This window comes from Calidris pugnax, unplaced genomic scaffold, assembly GCF_001431845.1.
Source record: "Calidris pugnax isolate Ruff unplaced genomic scaffold, ASM143184v1 scaffold50, whole genome shotgun sequence".
Lineage (NCBI taxonomy): Eukaryota > Metazoa > Chordata > Aves > Charadriiformes > Scolopacidae > Calidris > Calidris pugnax.
Window position 1 is genome coordinate 921,097 of NW_015090780.1, and position 18,521 is coordinate 939,617.

At 59.9% G+C, this 18,521-nt stretch overlaps 2 protein-coding genes across 2 annotated transcripts in view; both read left to right on the plus strand.

Moving 5' to 3' along the window:
* Window positions 1-21: 21 nt before the first annotated feature.
* On the plus strand, window positions 22-3,507 carry LOC106895697. The gene is made up of 7 exons (XM_014955292.1): window positions 22-383; window positions 1,244-1,262; window positions 1,301-1,421; window positions 1,558-1,774; window positions 1,984-2,176; window positions 2,636-2,678; window positions 2,927-3,507. Exons 1-7 carry the CDS (start codon window positions 311-313, stop codon window positions 3,053-3,055), a joined length of 795 nt encoding a protein of 264 aa, XP_014810778.1. The 5' UTR covers window positions 22-310; the 3' UTR covers window positions 3,056-3,507.
* Window positions 3,508-9,099: 5,592 nt separating this feature from the next.
* LOC106895635 (tyrosine-protein phosphatase non-receptor type substrate 1-like) overlaps window positions 9,100-18,521 on the plus strand; it is a 21,874-nt gene continuing 12,452 nt past the window's right edge. The window contains exon 1 of the mRNA XM_014955169.1: window positions 9,100-9,247. The gene's annotated coding sequence lies outside the window, so the exon portion shown is untranslated. The remainder of the gene's footprint in view (window positions 9,248-18,521) is intronic.

An 18,521-nucleotide genomic window follows, 5' to 3' on the forward strand; every position in this document is an offset into this window, starting at 1 on the left:
CTCCGAGGGGCCCGAGGGGCAGAGCTCGCCCAGGGCTTGGCCGCAGCCCCCCGCAACCCAAGCGGGCCGGGCAGAGCCGCTCTCCCTCCCGCCCCACGCCCCGCACGGCCCCTCGGGCTCGGGGGGCTCTCCTCCCTCGGGGGACGATGCCCTTCGGGACGAAGCTGCCCTGCAGCTCCTCCGCCGCCCCACGCCCGCCCCGGGGCAGGCCCCAGAAGCGTTCACATCCCGCGCCCGCTCCCTTCCATTTCCTGTGCAGCTTCTCCTTCCCCTTCTCCCGCCGCCGGAGCCCCGCGGCCGGGCAGTGCCCATGGCTTGGCGAGCCGCTCTGGGGGCTCAGCTCCTGCTCGGGCAGCTCAGCCTCATCCCGCTGCGGCTCCCGGGTGAGTCCGGAGCGGGGCGGCGGCGGCGGCAGCCCCCCGACAGCTCTCGGGGGGGGACGGCGGGGGGGAGGCCCGGGCGGTCGGAGCGGATCGCTATGGCGAGCAGGCCGGCGGAGAGAAACACCCTCCCGGGAGGACGGACTTTCCTCCTCCGGCCACTTTTTTGGGCTGCGCGGGGATGGCGGGGGGCAAGACGGGCGGGGGGTGCAGCAGCGAGCCCCGGGATTTGCGGCTTCCAGCCCCGGGATTTGCGGCTTCCAGCCCCGGGATGTGCAGCACCGAGCCCCGGGGTGCACAGACGTGTCCCCCCCCGGGATGTTCGGAACTGACGCTCCGGGATTTGCAGCCCCGAGCCCCGTTGCCGGAGGTAGCAGAGGGCTTTGGGCAGAAGGAATTTGGGGGTAAGGAGGGGTTTTGGGGGCTGCGCTCTTCTCCATCCCAGCTCAGAGCCGGCTCCTGGCCAGGGCTACGCACAGCCCCGGGCTCTGAACCCCGCTTCCTCGTCGAGCCCCAGTAATCTTGGCTCACGTTGTACCGAGCTGGGGCGTTAATATTTAACAGCACTCGGGAGTTTTTCCTGCCAGGAATTCCCCTTGGCTCCCTCTCTACCTCACCGGATTCCCAGCACTCGCACCGCTTCTCGTTAAGGACAGGAGAGGGGATGTAAATTTGCCCCTGGTTCATTTTTAACCTGGCTCCTGCCGCTGCCGGTGCCTGCGCTTTGTCTCTGCTGGATCCAGGGGTATTTCTCAGCTGGGGGGGAAGCAGGGACCGCTCTGCCCCTGCCCCTGCTGCTGGGGCGAGTGGAGCCAGCCCTCGTTCCATCGCTCAGCCCCAACCCCTCCTGTTGCTGTGCCCAGGTGCGGGTGCCCAGGTGACTCCGAGATTCGAGCTGCAGCAGCCCCAGGACAAGGTGTGACTCTGAGCTTCCAGCTGTGGCAGCCCCAGGACAAGGTGTCAGTGACAGTGGGGGAGATGCTCACCCTGACCTGCACCACGTCCAGCGACAGGCCTGCTGGCCCCGTGAAGTGGCTGAAGGGCTGGGGCAGTGAGAACCAGACCATCTATGGCCAGACGGGCTCCTTCGCCCGCGTGCGTGACAGTGGGGAAGACGCTCACCCTGACCTGCACCGTGTCCCCTGGTGGTCCCCCTGGCCCCGTGAAGTGGCTGAAGGGCTGGGGCAGTGAGAACCAGACCATCTATGGCCAGACGGGCTCCTTCGCCCGCGTGACGAGGGGGGAGAATACGTCCAACACAGACTTCAGCATCCACATCAGGGATGTTCAACCCGAGGATGCCGGCACCTATTACTGTGTGAAGTTCCAGAAATTATTCCCGGATGGTGAGGAGCTGTTACAGCGTGGAAAAGGCACAGAGGTGTCTGTACACGGTGAGTGCAGCCCAGCTGGCTGGAGAGCAATAATGATGAGATGTTTGATCATGGAAAAGGGACAGAAGTGTCTGTACACGGTGAGTGCAGCCCAGCTGGACGCTGCCCCCCCGGGGACCCTGTCCCATGGCCCCCACCTTTCCGTCCATGGGGTCCCGCACTGCCCTGCACCCACCACCCTCTCTCTGCTCTGCCTTGTATCTCCGCAGAGGCAACCCCGGTTCCCACCATGGTGGCTATAGCTGTAGTGCTCTGCTTCCTCCTCCTCGGCCTCTTCGTCGCCTGTTGCATGTACAGGAGGAAGCACAGAGGCGAGGCACAGAGCCCAGCCAGGCCGGCGGCCATGGGGGGCTTCTCACCCATCCCTCTGCAGTGCTGTGCACGGACCCCCGGTACCCCCAGGTTTGTGCCCACCACCTCTTCCTTTTGCACCCCAAGACAAGTCACCCACCTTGTCTACCTGCCTTATCCTGATTTCCTCTCTCTCTGGAGGAGTGATTCTCCCCAGAAGAGGTCCTTTGCTCACAGACACATCACTGCCCTGCGTCGCTTCTCTCTGTGTTCCATGGGAGTGCGTGGCAGGGAGCACCCGGCACCAGGGAGCTCCCTGCAGCCCCTCACCGCGGTGTCTGAGCCCATCCCAGGCCCACAGACAGCCCGTTAGCCCTCTCCTCTGCCTTCAGCATGGGTGTCACGTGTGGCCACATGCTGCAAAGCCTGGCTGCAATTCGGGAGGGGAATTGAGGAGCGCTGTGCCTGGCGGGGTGGGGAGGGGACCCAGCTCCCTTTAAGAGGAATTGAGGAGCGGGGTGGGGAGGGGACCCAGCTCCCTTTAGCTCTAATGGCCGTCCTTTCCCCCAGCAGCGAAGTCCTGGATGCAGAGAGCTCACATCTGGCCAACCAGGTAAGAGTGAGCCCTGAATATGGGGAAGAGCATCCCCTGCTGATGTCCCAGCTTGCAGGGATTCTGCAAGGCTCCGGGGCCAGCGTGGGCACTGGGTGGGCAGCCGCTGCCTGCATGTGGTTCTGGCACGCTGTGTGGGGTCACCCCTGCAGTTGTGGCACCTTCCTCCTGGCTTGAACCTGCTCTTAGGGTTATTTTTGCAAGATTTATCTAGTGACAGCGTTAACTGTTTGTGTGTGCTTCTGCAGCAAAACAGCAAGGAGGACAACTACATCCACTACGCCGATCTCCAGCCCCTGCCCTCTGCCCGGCGGCACGTCAGGAGCCCCGACGCAGCCGGCTCCGAGTACGCCAGCGTCAGGGTGGCTGCCAAGTGATGCCTGGCACCGCGGCCTGCGAGGCTGAAGAGCCCGTTTTGGGGGAGGAAGCAGGGACATTTCTGCAGGACACAATAAAGAAGAAGTGGATCTGTTTGCATAGCACACCCCGGGCTGAGCTTATCACGCTCAGCAAAGATCCCCCTCATTCGTTCCTGATCTTGGTGGCCACAGTGGGCAGGGTGAGGCTCAGGGCCGGACCTGCTGTGCCAGGGCTTGGCAGCAGCTCTGCCAGGACCCTGTGGCCATCTCGAGCACAGGATCAGGCCATGGGGCTGAGCACCTCTGCCTTGTGGAAGCCGTGTGGTGCCAGTTGCTCCAGGAGGAGGTCTCAAACGTCTGTCTCCACCAGCACGGGCCACCACCGGCACTTTCTTGGCTCAGCAGGTTCATAATTTGTGTTATCTTGTCATGGCATCAAGCCCAGCCTCATTAAAGCCAGCAAACAGCCATTCTGTCCCATCCTGCTGTGTTCAGAGCAAGAGCAGTAGCGCCGGCCCTGCAGGGTCCCGGGAGACGTGTGGCCTCCACAGCCCCACACCAGCTCACCCTGTGCTGCTTGTGCCAGCCCCACGGGCAGCCCCCACCTCCCACCCTGCCCGGCTCCCCCCAAATCTGCATCTTCTGACCACACACAGGGCACTGTCGGGACCTCCTCGCCTTTCCCTGACCCACCGACGGGGCTGGTATTTGGGAGCAGGGATCCTGATGGTGTGTTAAAAGCAGGGCACCAGCCTGCCTGCCCTTCCACCCCTTCTCCCTTGAACCCTGAACGTCTGCTCCAGCCGCAGCCAGCCCATGCACATCTGCTCCATGCACATCCCCTACTCTGGGCAAGTCTCCTGCTCCATGCTCATCCCCTGCTCCATGCACATCTGCTCCGTGCACATCTGCTCCATGCACATCCCTTGCTCCGTACACGTCTGCTCCATGCTCATCTCCTGCTCCGTGGACATCTGCTCCATGGTCATCTTCTGCTCCATGGACATCTGCTCCATGCACATCCCCTACTCTGGGCAAGTCTCCTGCTCCATGCTCATCCCCTGCTCCACACACATCTGCTCCATGCACATCCCTTGCTCCATACACATCTGCTCCATGCCCATCTTCTGCTGCACGCACATCTGCTCCACACACATCTGCTCCATGCACATCCCCTACTCTGTGCAAATCTCCTGCTCCATGCTCATCCCCTGCTCCATGCACATCTGCTCCGTGCACATCTGCTCCATGCACATCCCTTGCTCCATACACATCTGCTCCATGCCCATCTTCTGCTGCACGCACATCTGCTCCACACACATCTGCTCCATGCACATCCTCTGCTCCATACACATCTTCTGCTCCATACAAATCTTCTCCTTGTACACCTCCTGCTCCATGCACATCTGCTCTGTGCACATCTGCTCCATGCTCATCTCCTGCTCCATGCACATCTGCTCCATGCACATCCCCTGCTCCATACACATCTTCTCCTTGTACACCTCCTGCTCCATACACATCTGCTCTGTGCGCATCTGCTCCATGCACATCTCCTGCTCCATGGACATCTGCTCCATGCACATCCCCTAATCTGTGCAAGTCTCCTACTCCGTGCTCATCCCCTGCTCCACACACATCTTCTCCTTGCACATCTCCTGCTCCATGCACATCTGCACCATGCTCATCTCTTACTCCATGCACATCTGCTCCATGCACATCTGCACCATGCTCATCCCCTGCTCCACGCACATCTTCTCCTTGCACATCTCCTGCTCCAGTCTCCTGCTCCGTGCTCATCCCCTGCTCCGCACGCATCTTCTCCTTGCACATCTCCTGCTCCATGCACATCTGCTCCATGCTCATCCCCTGCTCCACATGCATCTTCTCCTTGAACATCTCCTGCTCCATGCACATCTGCTCCATGCACATCTGCTCCATGCACATCTGCTCCGTGCACACCCCCTGCTCGGTGCACGTCATCCCCTGCTCCACATGCATCTTCTCCTTGAACATCTCCTGCTCCATGCTCATCTGCTCCATGCTCATCTCTTACTCCATGCACCTCTGCTCCATGCACATCTGCTCCGTGCACACCCCCTGCTCGGTGCACGCGTGCTGGGTGCCTACCTCTGAGGGGAGTGGGCTGGTGGCCGAGGAGAGAGCGTGGTGACGGCCCCCGGATGCACCCCGGTGTGACGTGTCACACCACCCACCCGTGGCAGTGGGTGCTCCCACTGCACCGAGCGCTGCTGCACACAAATACCCACCTTTGCGGGCCCGGGCTGAGGGTGACACACACTTTTCAGGCAGAGGAACCAGCAGTTTCGGCCACTGCTGCTGCCTGTAACCTTGAAAGCTGCTGCAGTTGCTGGTTTCTAACTTTATCTACTTTTTACTGTGCCATCAGAAAAAGAGAAGTGAAACAAGACAGTGTGAAACAGCAGCGTGTGCGCACCCAGGGGAGCCGTGTCTGCTGGCAGAGATCCTCTTGGGGACAGAATTGTTAAGGGGGGGAGAGGAGCCACTACTGAAATTCATCTGCATGACTGAGTAATCGTCCCCTTTTCGGGGGATGTGCCCTGGGGGCACTTTGGGGTCATTTCTTTCTCAGAGAGCACTCGGGCACCCAGTAAACCCAGAGGGAGTTTGCCAGGGCAGGGGTCCATCACCGCTGCCCCCGGCACCGTCCCCAGCCCAGTCCCCTCTGGACCAGCCTCAACGACAGCTGGGGGACGTGGAGTGGGGGTGCCGGGGTGAAGCTTCCCCTGGCACTGGATCCCAAGTGGGACCATGGCCACCACGGGCAGGGGGTCATTTGCCATCTGAGGCTGCAGTTGCTCCGAGCAGGACGGCCTCCCTGCGGGGAGGAGACCGAAGCTCACGGGGAGCTCACGTCAGGATCGCCAGCAGGAGTATGTAAACTATGTGGGTGAGACTGAAACGGGGATAGACCTCGCAGACAAGGGGAAATGAAATTCACGGGGATTTAAGGCTTTTATACGCTGGGCTGGGTCAGGAGGTGGGGGGTGGGGGGGGAAATCCAGTTTGATATAAGCATATGCAAAGCAAGGAGGGAGAGGAGCACCGCGGAGAACCCTGCACCTAGGAAAGGGCCCAGGACTGCAGCTTACTGCCCAGGGAAGGGATTTAGTGGTTATTATAGGAAAATCCTTTAAGCCACCAGCCCGGGGTGTGCCGGCAGTGAAAGCACAAACAAGCGCCCGAGCTCAGGCACAAGGTAGGAGCGTGTCGGGGAGCACCTCGCTTGGGGGGGGGAGCAGCACTTCACTTGGGGGGCAACACCTCGCTTGGGGGGCAGAAGTGGGGCGACGCTGGGGTCAGGGATTTACTACTCATCCCTAGAGGTGGTTTCCTGGTGCCACCGGGTGTCACGTCCCGCCGGGTGCTCGAGCGAGGAAGGAGGGTGCTTGTGCCAGGTCACGATGGCTGGGGTGGGCACGGGGCGATGCTGGGGCTGGTACCCACCTGGGTCCTCCTGCCCACAGCCAGGGATGAGCAAAGGTGGCTTCTCTGGCAGAGCAGAGGTGGTGGCTGGATGGGTGGTGGGATGAGGCTCAGGGTCCCAGCCAGGGAGGGGACACGCCAGCTCCAGTTGGGGTTTGGGTGATGTCCCAGCGCTGGATCCTGGACACCCAGGGCAGCACCGTGATGGGGTGAGGGTGCAATGGATGAGGCTGTGGTGGTGTGTCCTGGCAAACGGGCCTGGCAGCTGGCCCCTACCACAGCCAGAAGCTCCTGGTGTGTGGGTGGTTGTGGGGGGTTTAGCTGGGCTTTTCCTCCGTGTGGTCTGTGAGCCCAGCGGGATTTGGTGGGATGGCAAAGCCAAGCAAAGGGGTTGGAGGAGAGGCTGAGCTGGGCTGCATCTGTGCAGCCCCCCACCCTGGGGAGAGGCAGAAAGCAGGAGCTGGGAAAGTACCAAGGGGTTGCTCGGGGGCTGCCCCAGTGTCTTCTCTGCTCCCAGCACCCGGAGGTGGCGAGGGGAAAGGGCTGGCAGAGCCCCCTGGGGTGGCAGAGTGTGCTGTGCTGTGCCAGGGAGCCAGCGTGGGGGGCACGGGCTGTGGCCAGAGCCAGCAGGGAGCATGAGCCTCCACTGAAAACATGGGAATAACAGAGAGCAATTAGTCCAGAGAGCGTGGCTGACGGAGGAGGCTGGTCCCAGCAGCGAGGGGAGGGGAAGCAGTGATTTAATTAATGCTGAGGAAGAGCATGCTCTCAGCTAGTGCATGGAGCTGGCTGAAGAAGGGAGATGAGGGATCTCCCCGGTGTCCTGGGGGACAGGAGAGAGCTGGCAGCACTCACAGGGGAGAGGGACAAAGCTGAGCTTGTGCTGGAGCCAGGGCTGAGCAAGGAGAAAAGGGCAGAGACGGGGACAAAGGCCTCGTGCCCTACCCCAGGATGCCCCAGGTCTGCAGTGAGAAGCAGAGACGCCCCCCACGCTGGCAGTGCCTCTTATGGGGATGGTGCCCAGGGGCCACCCCGTTTCCCAGGAGCCCGTGTTGCTCCAGCTTGTCCCCTCCAGTGGCCGTTCCAGCCAAGGCCCTGATTTGTGGGTGTCTCAGTCCAAGATGCTCTTGTGCTCCTGCTCTGTCCCCATGCCTGTCCTCATCCCTGTCCCCATTCCTAGCCTTGCCCCTTGGAGACCATAGTGGCCACGAGCCCATGCCCAGGGAGAGACAAACTGCTCCCTTTGCACATCATCAGCCAAGCAGCCATGGGTTCAAGAGTATCCCAAGCCACTGGGACTCCACAGGGCCCCCACAATGCCATAAGCACCAGATGATGCCATGGGGACCCCAAAATGACATAGAAACCCACAGAGATCAAGCAACACCATGGGGATGCTGTGCCAGGACAGTGATGGGGAGCAGCACAAGGAGCTGGAGGTGGTTGGGAGAAGGTGGAGCTGGAGGAGGAACGGCTGGGATGTTCTGAGGGGGTTTTAAGGGCAAGAGGGTTTCAGGGACACTTTGAATGTCCCCAAGAAATATCACATGGGTCTCACCTGTGCCTGCTGACTGCCCTGAGATGAACTCCTGCCAGGAGAGGGAACTGGAGGGAGAAACCCTGGGCTGCTGCACGGCTGGACCCTGCTCCCACCAATTCCAAACCCGCGAGCTTGCCCCTTTGCAGCTCCTCATTTCTCAGGTTTTTCCTTGGAAAGTGAGGAACAAAGCCAAAGTAAAACAGTGACATGTTTTTATGCCCTTCCTGATTTATTTCATGTCTTACTTACTGAACCTTATTCCCCGGTTTCACGGTTATTGTGGATTTTTATTAAAGGGGATAAACAGGTCTGGGATTTGGGGTTGTCATAGGAACTGTTTTGGTGCTGCAGCCTCACTGCCAGCCTCATCCTCCCCCCGGGTTCCTGATGGGGTGAGGGCTCTCACGGGCACAGCAGAGATTGCTCCAGCCCCCGAGCACGGCCCCAGTGAAAACCACGTTGTGGGACAACCCACCACCCTGTGGGACCCCCCCACGTTCAGGGAGGAGGTGGGCTCCCAGGCGCTCACTGGCCATGCCCACACCACAGCTTGGCCCTGTGGCCACAGGTCTTTAAGCTGAGGAGAGGTGGATGTGCTTGGAGGATGCTGCTTTTCCATGTGGATTCTCTGGTGTCTAATAGGAGGTTGTGCCATTGCAGTTATTGCTTCTGGGAACCTCTCTGCCCAACCTGGAATTATTTTCATTAAATCCCTGGAGCTGATGGGGCATGGGGCAGAGCGGGGGCTTCCTTACAGCCATTCCCCATCTTTTCTATCACATCAGAGGGGGCAGGTGGTGAAAATGAAAGTGTCAAACACATTTCAAAGGAAATCCCTTGCGCCCAACACTGCTTTGGCCCGTGCGGTCGTTCACTGCAGGATGTGGTGGAGGCCAAGATTCTGGCAATGATTAAAGAGGGATTTCCAGGACCGTGGGACGAGCAGGAACAGGCAGTGCTTAAGAAAGACTCACTTTGTGCTTTCGGTGTTTGATGGGACATTGCTCAGGGACAATTGTGCTCTGGAGCTGGCACAGGGAAGGTGGATCCAGCTGCTACTCTTGGTCCTGCCAGCGCTGAGAGAGGGTCCCCAGGCAGGCAGGAGGGGTGTCCTGCCTCCTCTGGGGCTGCCCAGGGCTCCTCGTGGTGGGTCAACTGATGGTGACACGTTGGAGTGGTCCTGGTCCCCTGACATCATGTCCTGAGTGAGTCATGCACGAAATCAGGGATACTCGGATGGGTTTTGTCCAGGGAAAAGAGCTGGGGTCTGCTGCTCGAGATGGAGAAACCCTTTGGGGAGCTCCCCTTCCCTTCCCTTGGCACGGGGCATCCCTGGCCGACAGCAAGGGCAGGACACTGTGGGGGTCCCCAGGGCTCCCCGCTCCTCCTGGCACAGAGTGACCTTAAACTCAGCCATTCTTGGCCACAGCCCCGGCGCTGGCAGGGACCCGAGCCCGGCACAAGTGTCTCTCTGAGGAGAAGTGCAGGGAAAGGGAAAATAAAATATTTAGAGAGGCAGGAGAAGGGAGAAAAGCAGGCGCTGCAGGGGGGGAGCCACGGAGAGGGCTGAAAGCGTGTTCTCAGTGGGCTTTTGTTTGCCCCAGACGTGCCCGGCAGCGGTGCCAGCGCGGAGGGGCTGTGCCGGCGCCGGTGGCTCCCAGAGGGGCACAGCGGGGCGAGCCCGGTGCTCCGGCAACGAGCCCGGTGTCTCGGCCTGGGCAAGCACCCGGGAGCAGGATGTGGCCCCCTATTCCCCCCCCAGAGCCTTCGCCCCTCGGGGTGGGCAGCATCAACCGGGCGCTGGCTGAAAGAATCGCTTCTGACGGCTCCATTTCTTCCGCACGGTTCAGGCTTAATTTTATAATGGTATGGGTAACTATGGCAACGTGTAAAAATAACGTCTACCCCGAGCCCAGTAAATTCTCCGTAAAGAGCTCCCGTCTCCGGGAGCCCAGGGAAGCCCTGGCCCCGGGTTGGGGGGGGTGTGGGCGGGTGTGGGGCAGCAGCCCCCTGCCCGCAGAGCAGGCTGCCTGCGCCCTGGGTTAGTGTTTGGGTTAGGATTCACACGATGACTAATTAGTGGTGTTAACTGCTTACGCCTTGGGATGATGATTTCGTTTGCTAATCCTTGGGGCTAGGCAGGGCTCGCAGAGGCTAATTGGGTGGATATCATTAATGCTGGCGGTCAGGAGCTGCTGTTAAAGGGCTGCAGCGTGACCAAGCCTGGAGCATCCCTCATGCCTGCTGCGGGGCAGATGCTTTGCCACCGGATCTCAGGGTCCCCTCTTGGCACCTGAGACCCAGCTCAGGGCTAGTAGCCACTGGGGGCTGTGCACAGCTCAGACCCTGCATTGCCATCGGGGCAGTGGTCACATTTGGGGTTGGAACAAGATGATCTTTCAGGTCCCTTCCATCCCAAACCATTCTATGACTCTGTGATTTGTACCTACAGCCCCGTCCCAGAGCTGTTGCTACTACAGATGCATGTACATGTGTGCACATACATATGCACAAGCATGTCCAGCAACACACACACACACACACAGAACGGGCTTCCCATGTGCCCGCACACCCCCTCAGCAGACATCAGCTGGTGCCGATGTGTGTCTCGGCTCAGACATCTCTGGTCACCGCTGCTCGTAGATAATCCCAGGCAATATTTTCTAAACCTGTTAGACATCACTCAGGCCTTTTAAATCCCTGATCCCCCTCCACGGCTCCGGCGGCCCGCCACGCTCTGGGGCAGGACGGCAGCATTTCACAGCTCTGATTTGCAGCTCCTTATCGGGGCCAGGCTACACCCTTGGGACCAGTGCAGTCACCGGGAGCGTGGTGGATCCTGCAGAGCTGGATTAATCCTGGTGCTTTTTGTTGCCCTTCAGCTTCAAAAAAAAAAAAAAAAAAAAAAAAATAGACAAAACAACACAAATCCCTTGCAGAAGCATTTTTCTTCAAACTCCCAGTAGCAGACCAGCATGGCCCCAGCCCTGCGGGGGGTCAGGCAGCATGGATGTGCCTGGTCTCAACGGGGCCAAAGCAAACAGCCCCGAGCCTGGCATGCTCTGGGGACAGTGTGGGGACAGCCACCACAGGGGACAGCCCAGTGTCAGGTCTGGGGAGAGCACTGGTGGTGCTGGGGGCTGGTAAAGACAGCAGCACCCCCATCCAGGGATGGGTCTGGCTGTTTCGGGGGGTGCATCCCCCCCCCAGCCACTGTGCAATTACCATTTCCACCGTGATGCACGAGATATGCCACTTTCACAAATAACCTCAGAAAATAGCCCTCTCTGCCAGCCACGCCGTTCTCTCTCAACACCCTCATTAATAACACTCAGCAAAGGGTGAGGTGGGGTTGTACCCCATCTCCTGCACCCCATGTCCCCCAGCTCAGCCCTCCGCAGGGGCATCTCCCCGGAGGTGGGGGTGCGTGGCCAGCCAAGGTCCAACAGCACAAATGCCCCCACCAAACCTGGGCTTCAAAGTCCCGCAGCCATCCTGGTGCCTCCAGTGAGAGCTCTGCCGAGCAGGAAGCGATGGGCTGAGATAGCTTAACGTGATAAATCCCCCCGCGTTAGCATTTTTATTTTCATCTGCAGCTGCCACAGGACTCTATCAGGCAGCCCAGCCTGCAATGAGTTATAGCAGCCGAGCCTGCGAGCGCGTGGAGCATTATCTGCTATTGCAGCGTTGGATGCGCTTTCATGATAACAATTTGCAATCAACAAAGAACTTTGAGAGGATGCGGGGGAAAAAAAGAGGCTGAAGAAAACCAAGATTGTATCGCTCCTCCCTCGGCCAGGCTCCTCAACCCACCACGGTCCTAATGGTACCACCAAGGGGAGACCAAGGTCTTCTCTAGCATCGCTCCATGGGGCTGTAGGATCAAAGGCACTTGCTGTTGTCACGTGCATCCCCACAGCCTGCACCCACAGCCCCACCACCCATAGCACCCCCAGGAGCATTTGGCTTCCAGGCTGTCCCACAGGGTTGTCCCCCGGCCAGCCATGGCACTGGCAGCCCCCAAGTTAGGAGCAGGGGGCAGCTGAAGGAGAATGGGCTGCATCCAATGTGAGAAACCACCAGCAGCTCTGGCAGGGACCTGGCCAGCTGGGAAGAGCCACAGCTGCAGGGGCTCGAGAGAGTAAAGTAAATTTGTCTGGCGTCAGTGTGACAAGGCCTCCCGTTATCCCCTGTACAGGAATTTGGCCACGGGCTGGGGTGGAACTGCCTGTGCGTTGTGGGGAACCAGGTACTGGCACCACCACCATGTCCCTGTGGGCCAGCACGATGCAGAGCATCCTCCTCCGGAGCAGGGATGCAGGATTCAGCTCAAACAGCTGCCAGGAGGGCATAAACAATTAACACCAGGCTCTGAAATGTCCCCAGATTGGCTGGAGCCCCCTGCCTGCCCTTCCCTCCCCTCCCTGCCACTTTCTCCTCCACAGCACCACCTTCTCTGGGGCTGAGCATCCTTTCCATCCCCAGCCCCGGGTGGGTGAGGGTCCCACAGTACCGGGTTGAGCCTGTAGAGCTGGGGTGAGCCCCATCGTTGCCCCCCACCCCCCTGGCCAGTGTGGGCACCCCTCCCAGCCCCTGAGCTTTGTAACTGCTGACACAAGGGGTGCAGGGTTAGGGCCACCCTGTGTCCCCCTGAGAGCTGCCCCGGGTGGGAGCTGCCCCTTCCCTTGACCCCCATCCCTGCGCTGTGGACCCTGCGCTGCAGCCTGCTCGGACTTTGCTCAGCCTCGGTGTCCACAACAAATCCTCCTGCGGAGCACTGGGAGGGAGCTGCCCCTTCCCCTGACCCCATCCCTGCGCTGTGGACCCAGAGGGCTGCAGCCTGCTCGGACTTTGCTCAGCCTCGATGTCCACAGCAAATCCTCCTGCAGAGCAAAGGGCAGGATCCTGCCCACAAACAAAGGTCATTGCAGCCCATCGAGTGCTCATGGCAGCCAGCAAGCACCAGCCTTACCAGGTCCTGTCCTTCCAAGCCCCCCCAGGAGGCATTTTCCAGCCGGTGAGTGGTTTCACCCTAAACGCCAGCCCCTCTGCCCATCGCCTCCAGGTCAGCCTGGCGGCTTCCAGGCCAGGCACAGGATATAAACCACCTTTCCTGCTCTGACACAGCCAGGAGGAATTCCCCCAGTCGGAAGCATGCAGGGCTGGTTTAAGGAAGCCTGGTTGAGTTACCCGGCTTGCAGCACCCCCCAGGGTGCCACTGCTGACTGGGAGCAGCCCAGGAGTATCTCATGACCCTGGCACGGGCAAGCCATGGTGCAGATAGAGCCCCTGTTGTAGCCCACGTGCTTCTTTTTTTTTATTTGGTGGATGGTGGTGGAGGGGCTGATGCTGGCTGGGCTCTGCCGAAGCTGAGGGTGATGGTGTGTGAACATCATCAGGGCCCTCCAAGCATCACCCCAGCCCAGTGAAGTCCATCATGGGGCGAGCGGCGCTGGCATCCCTCCCTCATCCTCCCTGAAAGTCATTTTATGGCCATGGAGGGGACCAGCTGAGTAGCGGCACTTGAGGCAGCGTGCTCAAGTGCCACTAAAATTAAGTGGGCTGCAATTAGGAAGCCAACTCCCAGGGAGGCTGCGGTAACAGGAGGTGGGTCCAGCCGGCGTGCGTGGAGGTGACCCCTTGGAAAATCCCCCACGCCGGGGAGCACCTCCTCCCCCCAACTCAGCCCCTGCACCATCTGTGCCCCCGGGGGCCGAGAGCTCAGACGAGGACCTGAGATGTCTCAGCTCAGCCCTAAATCACACGACAAAAGCTTGGCCACAGCAATTACAGACAGTTCCTGTGAGTCCCCCCCCAAAATGATAAGGGGCAAAGCTCATGCACAGGCTGCTCACAGCAGCCTCCACAGCCCATTCCTGCTTTTCTTCTGGCAATCACAGCCCTAACGAAGCGGAGCACCTCCTCCCCCCAACTCAGCCCCTGCACCATCTGTGCCCCCGGGGGCCGAGAGCTCAGACGAGGACCTGAGATGTCTCAGCTCAGCCCTAAATCACACGACAAAAGCTTGGCCACAGCAATTACAGACAGTTCCTGTGAGTCCCCCCCCAAAATGATAAGGGGCAAAGCTCATGCACAGGCTGCTCACAGCAGCCTCCACAGCCCATTCCTGCTTTTCTTCTGGCAATCACAGCCCTAACGAAGCACCTGCAGCCCCTTAATTCCCCCCTCAGGGCCTCTCCCACATAAGGGGGGTGGCTGGGTGCCCCTGGGAGGTGTTTGTGGTGGTTTGGGTGCTACAGCTGGGGCTTGTGTGAGCAGACAGGTATGATACATGTTCCTGTTTCTTAAATCAGTATTTTTGTGGGGCTGGGATGTTTCTGAGGTGGGTGCCTTTGTCCTTTCCAGGGTTACAATTTGGCTCGGCCACCCCTGGGTGCTGCTCCTTGCAAACAGGCTGCAGGTCACTTCCTTCCATCCTCCTGTTAACATATTGCTTGTTACGAGTTAACATCAGATAAACTAATTTAAGCTCCTTCTGTACTGGATGTCTTGGATTAAATTGGCATGGTACCTAATGAAGCTGAAGCTCCATTTGTTGTGCTGGAAGCCCTAAATATCAGCGGCGTAATTGGTGCTACCTACTTTAAAAGGCATTTGTGTGTTTTTCTCCCAGCAAAAAGCCCTCTGAGGGTGCTGACTGATGCCCGAGGGGTGGTGGGGAGAGGCAGAAGGGCTGTAGGTTGTGTCTGCTTGGCTTGTGGGCTGGAGAGGTCTTGAAATTTGGCTTTGGAGCTGGAGGACAGATGGGATGAGCATGTCCAGCCCCACGCATGTGTTGTTCTCCAGTACAGGGAGGCTGTGCTGGCTTGTGTGCACCGGAGCAGACCTCGTGCGGGTGCTGGGGCTGGGCTGGGCTCTCTGATGTGGTTGCACACCTCCTTTTGTTGTGGTGAGCTATGAAAACAGCATCTCTCAGGGTGCTGGGACTGGGTTGGGGTGTGTTTGGGGCTGGTCCTGGGTCAGGATATAACCCAGTGGCTCTCAGCTTCCCTGGGGGAGTGAGTCTCTGCAACCCTGAGTGCTTCAGCGGGGGTGTATGATGTGTTATTTAGGGTTATCCTGGAGGGTTCCCACAGGTGCTGGCTGATGCTTGGGCACAGTTCTGCACCTGCATCCCCAAAACAGGACTGCTGAATGCTGGTTTTAGGGTGTTTTCTAGGCTGATGTCCAAAGTATTTGTGTTTTTCCTATGTTTATCTCTAATTTACCCTGTTGGTTTGGGTTTTGAGGCTGTACTGAGCTGCTGTGTCCTGGTGTGACGTGGCCAGTTGGTCAGGCCATAGATAGTCTTCCTACTGCACCTTACCATGCTGGTGCAAGGCTGGGGAGTGGGGATCACAAGGGGGAAAGCCCAGGCCAGGGAAAGAACCACCATCACCTCTACCATTAGTGAAACGTGGCTCATCAAGAGGCTGAGGTTTGGCACCGCAGGGCAGGAGGTGAAACCTTTCCCATCTCCATCACCCTGTGAACCCCCCTTCAGCAGAGTCAGCCACCGCTGCCCCCATGGGCTTGTCGGTGCTGGGAGGGGATCAGACAGGTTGTTAATTAGGGGGATGAAAGAGCAGTCTGGGCAAAACCAGTGCTGCAAGACTTTCAGCTGGGATTGCCCTGGAGAGGCTGTAATTGCCCCCGTTGGATGCTGCTGGGCTCAGACAAGGGGGTCTTTTTTGGGGTCCTTGTGCAGGGAAGGATCTCCCTACCTCCTGGGGAGGAAGCCATTCATGCAGGAGGTCCTGCTGCCCACGCAGAGCTGCGTGGCTGAGAAAGGGGAAATGTGAAAGCATGCTGGGCCCCCTTGGTCCCTACTAGGAACAGTAACATCTCCAACTGGAGCCTTTGTCCCCAGGAAGGGAACCAGAGCACCCAAGCCTGCGGGGGCGGGTGAGCTTGGCCAGAGCACGTGCCTTCCCCAAAATTGGGTGCTGGCAGCGTGATTCAAGTTCCACATCGTGCCTCAGAGCTGTGAAAATCAACCTATTCTTGAAAAGCTCCTGCTAAAAGGCTACCCCCCAGCCCCTGAGCTGGCTGCTGCGTGCCCCCCCCGGCCCCAGGAGACCCGTCCCCCCAAAAAAAACCATCCCTGTGGGCACAGTTGGTTTTAAAGCGAGTAGAAGCGAGGGCAGCCCGGCTGCCCGCTGGCAGCACAGGGATCCTGGCAGTGCTGCCTGCCCTGCCAAACGGCGCGGCAGCCTCCTGCTCGCCGTGGGTGTTGGGAGCAGGAGGAAGCTGCTAAGGATGGCGTCGTGCCTCCCGAAATGCTGCGCTCTCTCTCCGTCTCGGGTGCGAGAAGGAGCCCAACGCTCCTCTTCCCCCCTCCAGGGTTCGTTGCCAGCCTGTGGGGCAGGGGTTGCCCTCCCGGGGTGGCTCCCCCAAACCCCCCCCCTGTCTTGGAGCGCTGCCGAGTGGAAGGACCATGGGCAGGAGGGGAGGCAGCTGAGCCTGCCCATATGCTTCCTAATGGGGAGCAATAGCAGCTCTTCCCGGGAAGCTCACGCTGCACCATCTGCTCTGCCGCGCTGCCTTCCCTTGCAAGCAGCTTTTTATAAGCTCTAACTTTTCCTTCCCGAGCGCAGTGTGCTCCCGCCGTGGCTGCTTGTGGCCGTACGGGGCTGTCTCTGCTTCAGAATTGCCTGCAAACAGGTTGTCTGAACCTTCGACGCCGAGCGGGAGAACAGCCCCGACAGGCTGCAGTCAGCCAGGCCTGCAGGGAACTGCGCTTCCATTTTAAAAAATAACCAGGAAAGTGGCTGCGGCGCGTCCCCAGACACCTTCCCTCTCGCTGGGTGCCTGCTCCCGGGCCGGGACGGGGTGGGATGTGCTGCCCAGTGGCAGTGTCGCTGCAAACTTTCCACAAACCCCTGCTAATCCCACATCCCGCCCCTCTGCGAACGGATTATTTATTTCCACGCCGTGCTGCATGTGCAAAAGGCCAAAGGCCAGACCCCACGCCTCCTCTGCGTCCCTGCCGCTCGCTCACGTCCTCGCCAGCTGTGCAAAGGGGAAATAAACACAAGAGCAGCGCTGGCCACAATTTATTTTGCAGCAGGAGCAGCGCTGGCAGCAGCCTCCAGCTGCCGGGGGTGCTCCCTGAGGGATGGGGATGTAGGGGGGGATGCAGTGCAGATGCCTGGGGGGGCCGGTCCCAGCTCCCAGTGGTGAAGGCAGCTAAATTAAGGCTGGATGCAACACAGGGGTGTAGCTGGGGCCGAGGGGGAGGCTGACGGGGATGCGGCGCAGGCAGACGCCGTGCACAGATTGATGGTGCCAAGTCACTTCAGATATCTTTGGTGTTTGTTTGTGCGAAGCTCTAAATAAAGCCGACAGCCCCAGCGGCTGCCTGGAGGGGGGGGAGGAGGAGGAGGAGGGAGCCAGCAGTCGGTCCCCTGGCATGGCATGGCACCCAGTGGTGCCCTCGGGGACCAGCCTGGCGTGGGAGAGCAGTTGGGTGTGATCTGCACTGCTGGGGATGCTGTGGGGTGGGTGGCTGGGGCTGGGAGCACCCGCTCTGCAGAGGGTCTGCCCCATCCCAGGCTGGTTTTGGGGACCTACGGGAGGTCCTGCTGGGAGCTGCTGGCATCAGGTCTGGCTGTAGGTGACTGTGCCCTCGGCAGGGCACAGGGGAAACAAGCTGGTCCCTGTCCTGGCCTTGGTGAAGTGCCCACGGCTGGTGGGAGAAGCTGCAGCAGGCAGGGATAGAGAATGTCCTTGTGTGTCCTCTGGGAAGGACTGTGTGTCAGGGAGGAGCAGGGCAGCGCAGGGACATGCACCCCATGGATCCTCATGTCCAGACATCCTCCTCCTCCTCCTCCATGCCCTCCCTCAGCCCCATCTCAGCTACCTCATCCTCAGGATCTTGCCTCTACCCTTCAGATGGGCTCCTGCTAAGCCCATTCCCCCGCTGAGGGATGTCACAGGGATGTCCCCATGCTCCCAGGCTGGGACTCAAGGAGCAGCCCCCTTCAAGCAAGGGGTGCAGGTCTCTCCCCTCCCTCCCCATCCACCCTCCATCCGTCTGTGCTGCACCAGGGTCTCCTCCTTGCTCTGTCAGGGCTGAGCTGTCCTGTCCCCATGGCACCTCCAAAATGCCACTTGTGCCTCTGCCATGGGCTCAGCCACCGGTCCTGGGTGGGACAAAACGCCCTGTGTGTTAAGAAGCCTCAAATCTGTGTGCCCCCCCAGCAAACCATTGTATTTTCCCCCCCAGTTCCAGTGCAGTGATGCTGGGCTGTGTCTTTGCCAAAGCCATGGATGTTCTGGTCCCAGCACAGGAAGCCTGTGGCAAGTTGGGGGGGTGGGGGGGGACACCCCAGCCCCCCTCCTCCTCCTCCCAGCCCTGGACGGGCACTGGGGCCACTGAACCATCCTTCCTCTGCCCCAGCTGCTTCCTCCGCCCGGCGCCGTGTCCTGCTTGCCCCGGGGGGGGCCGGGCATCCCGGGGGGAGCCGGGCACCCCGT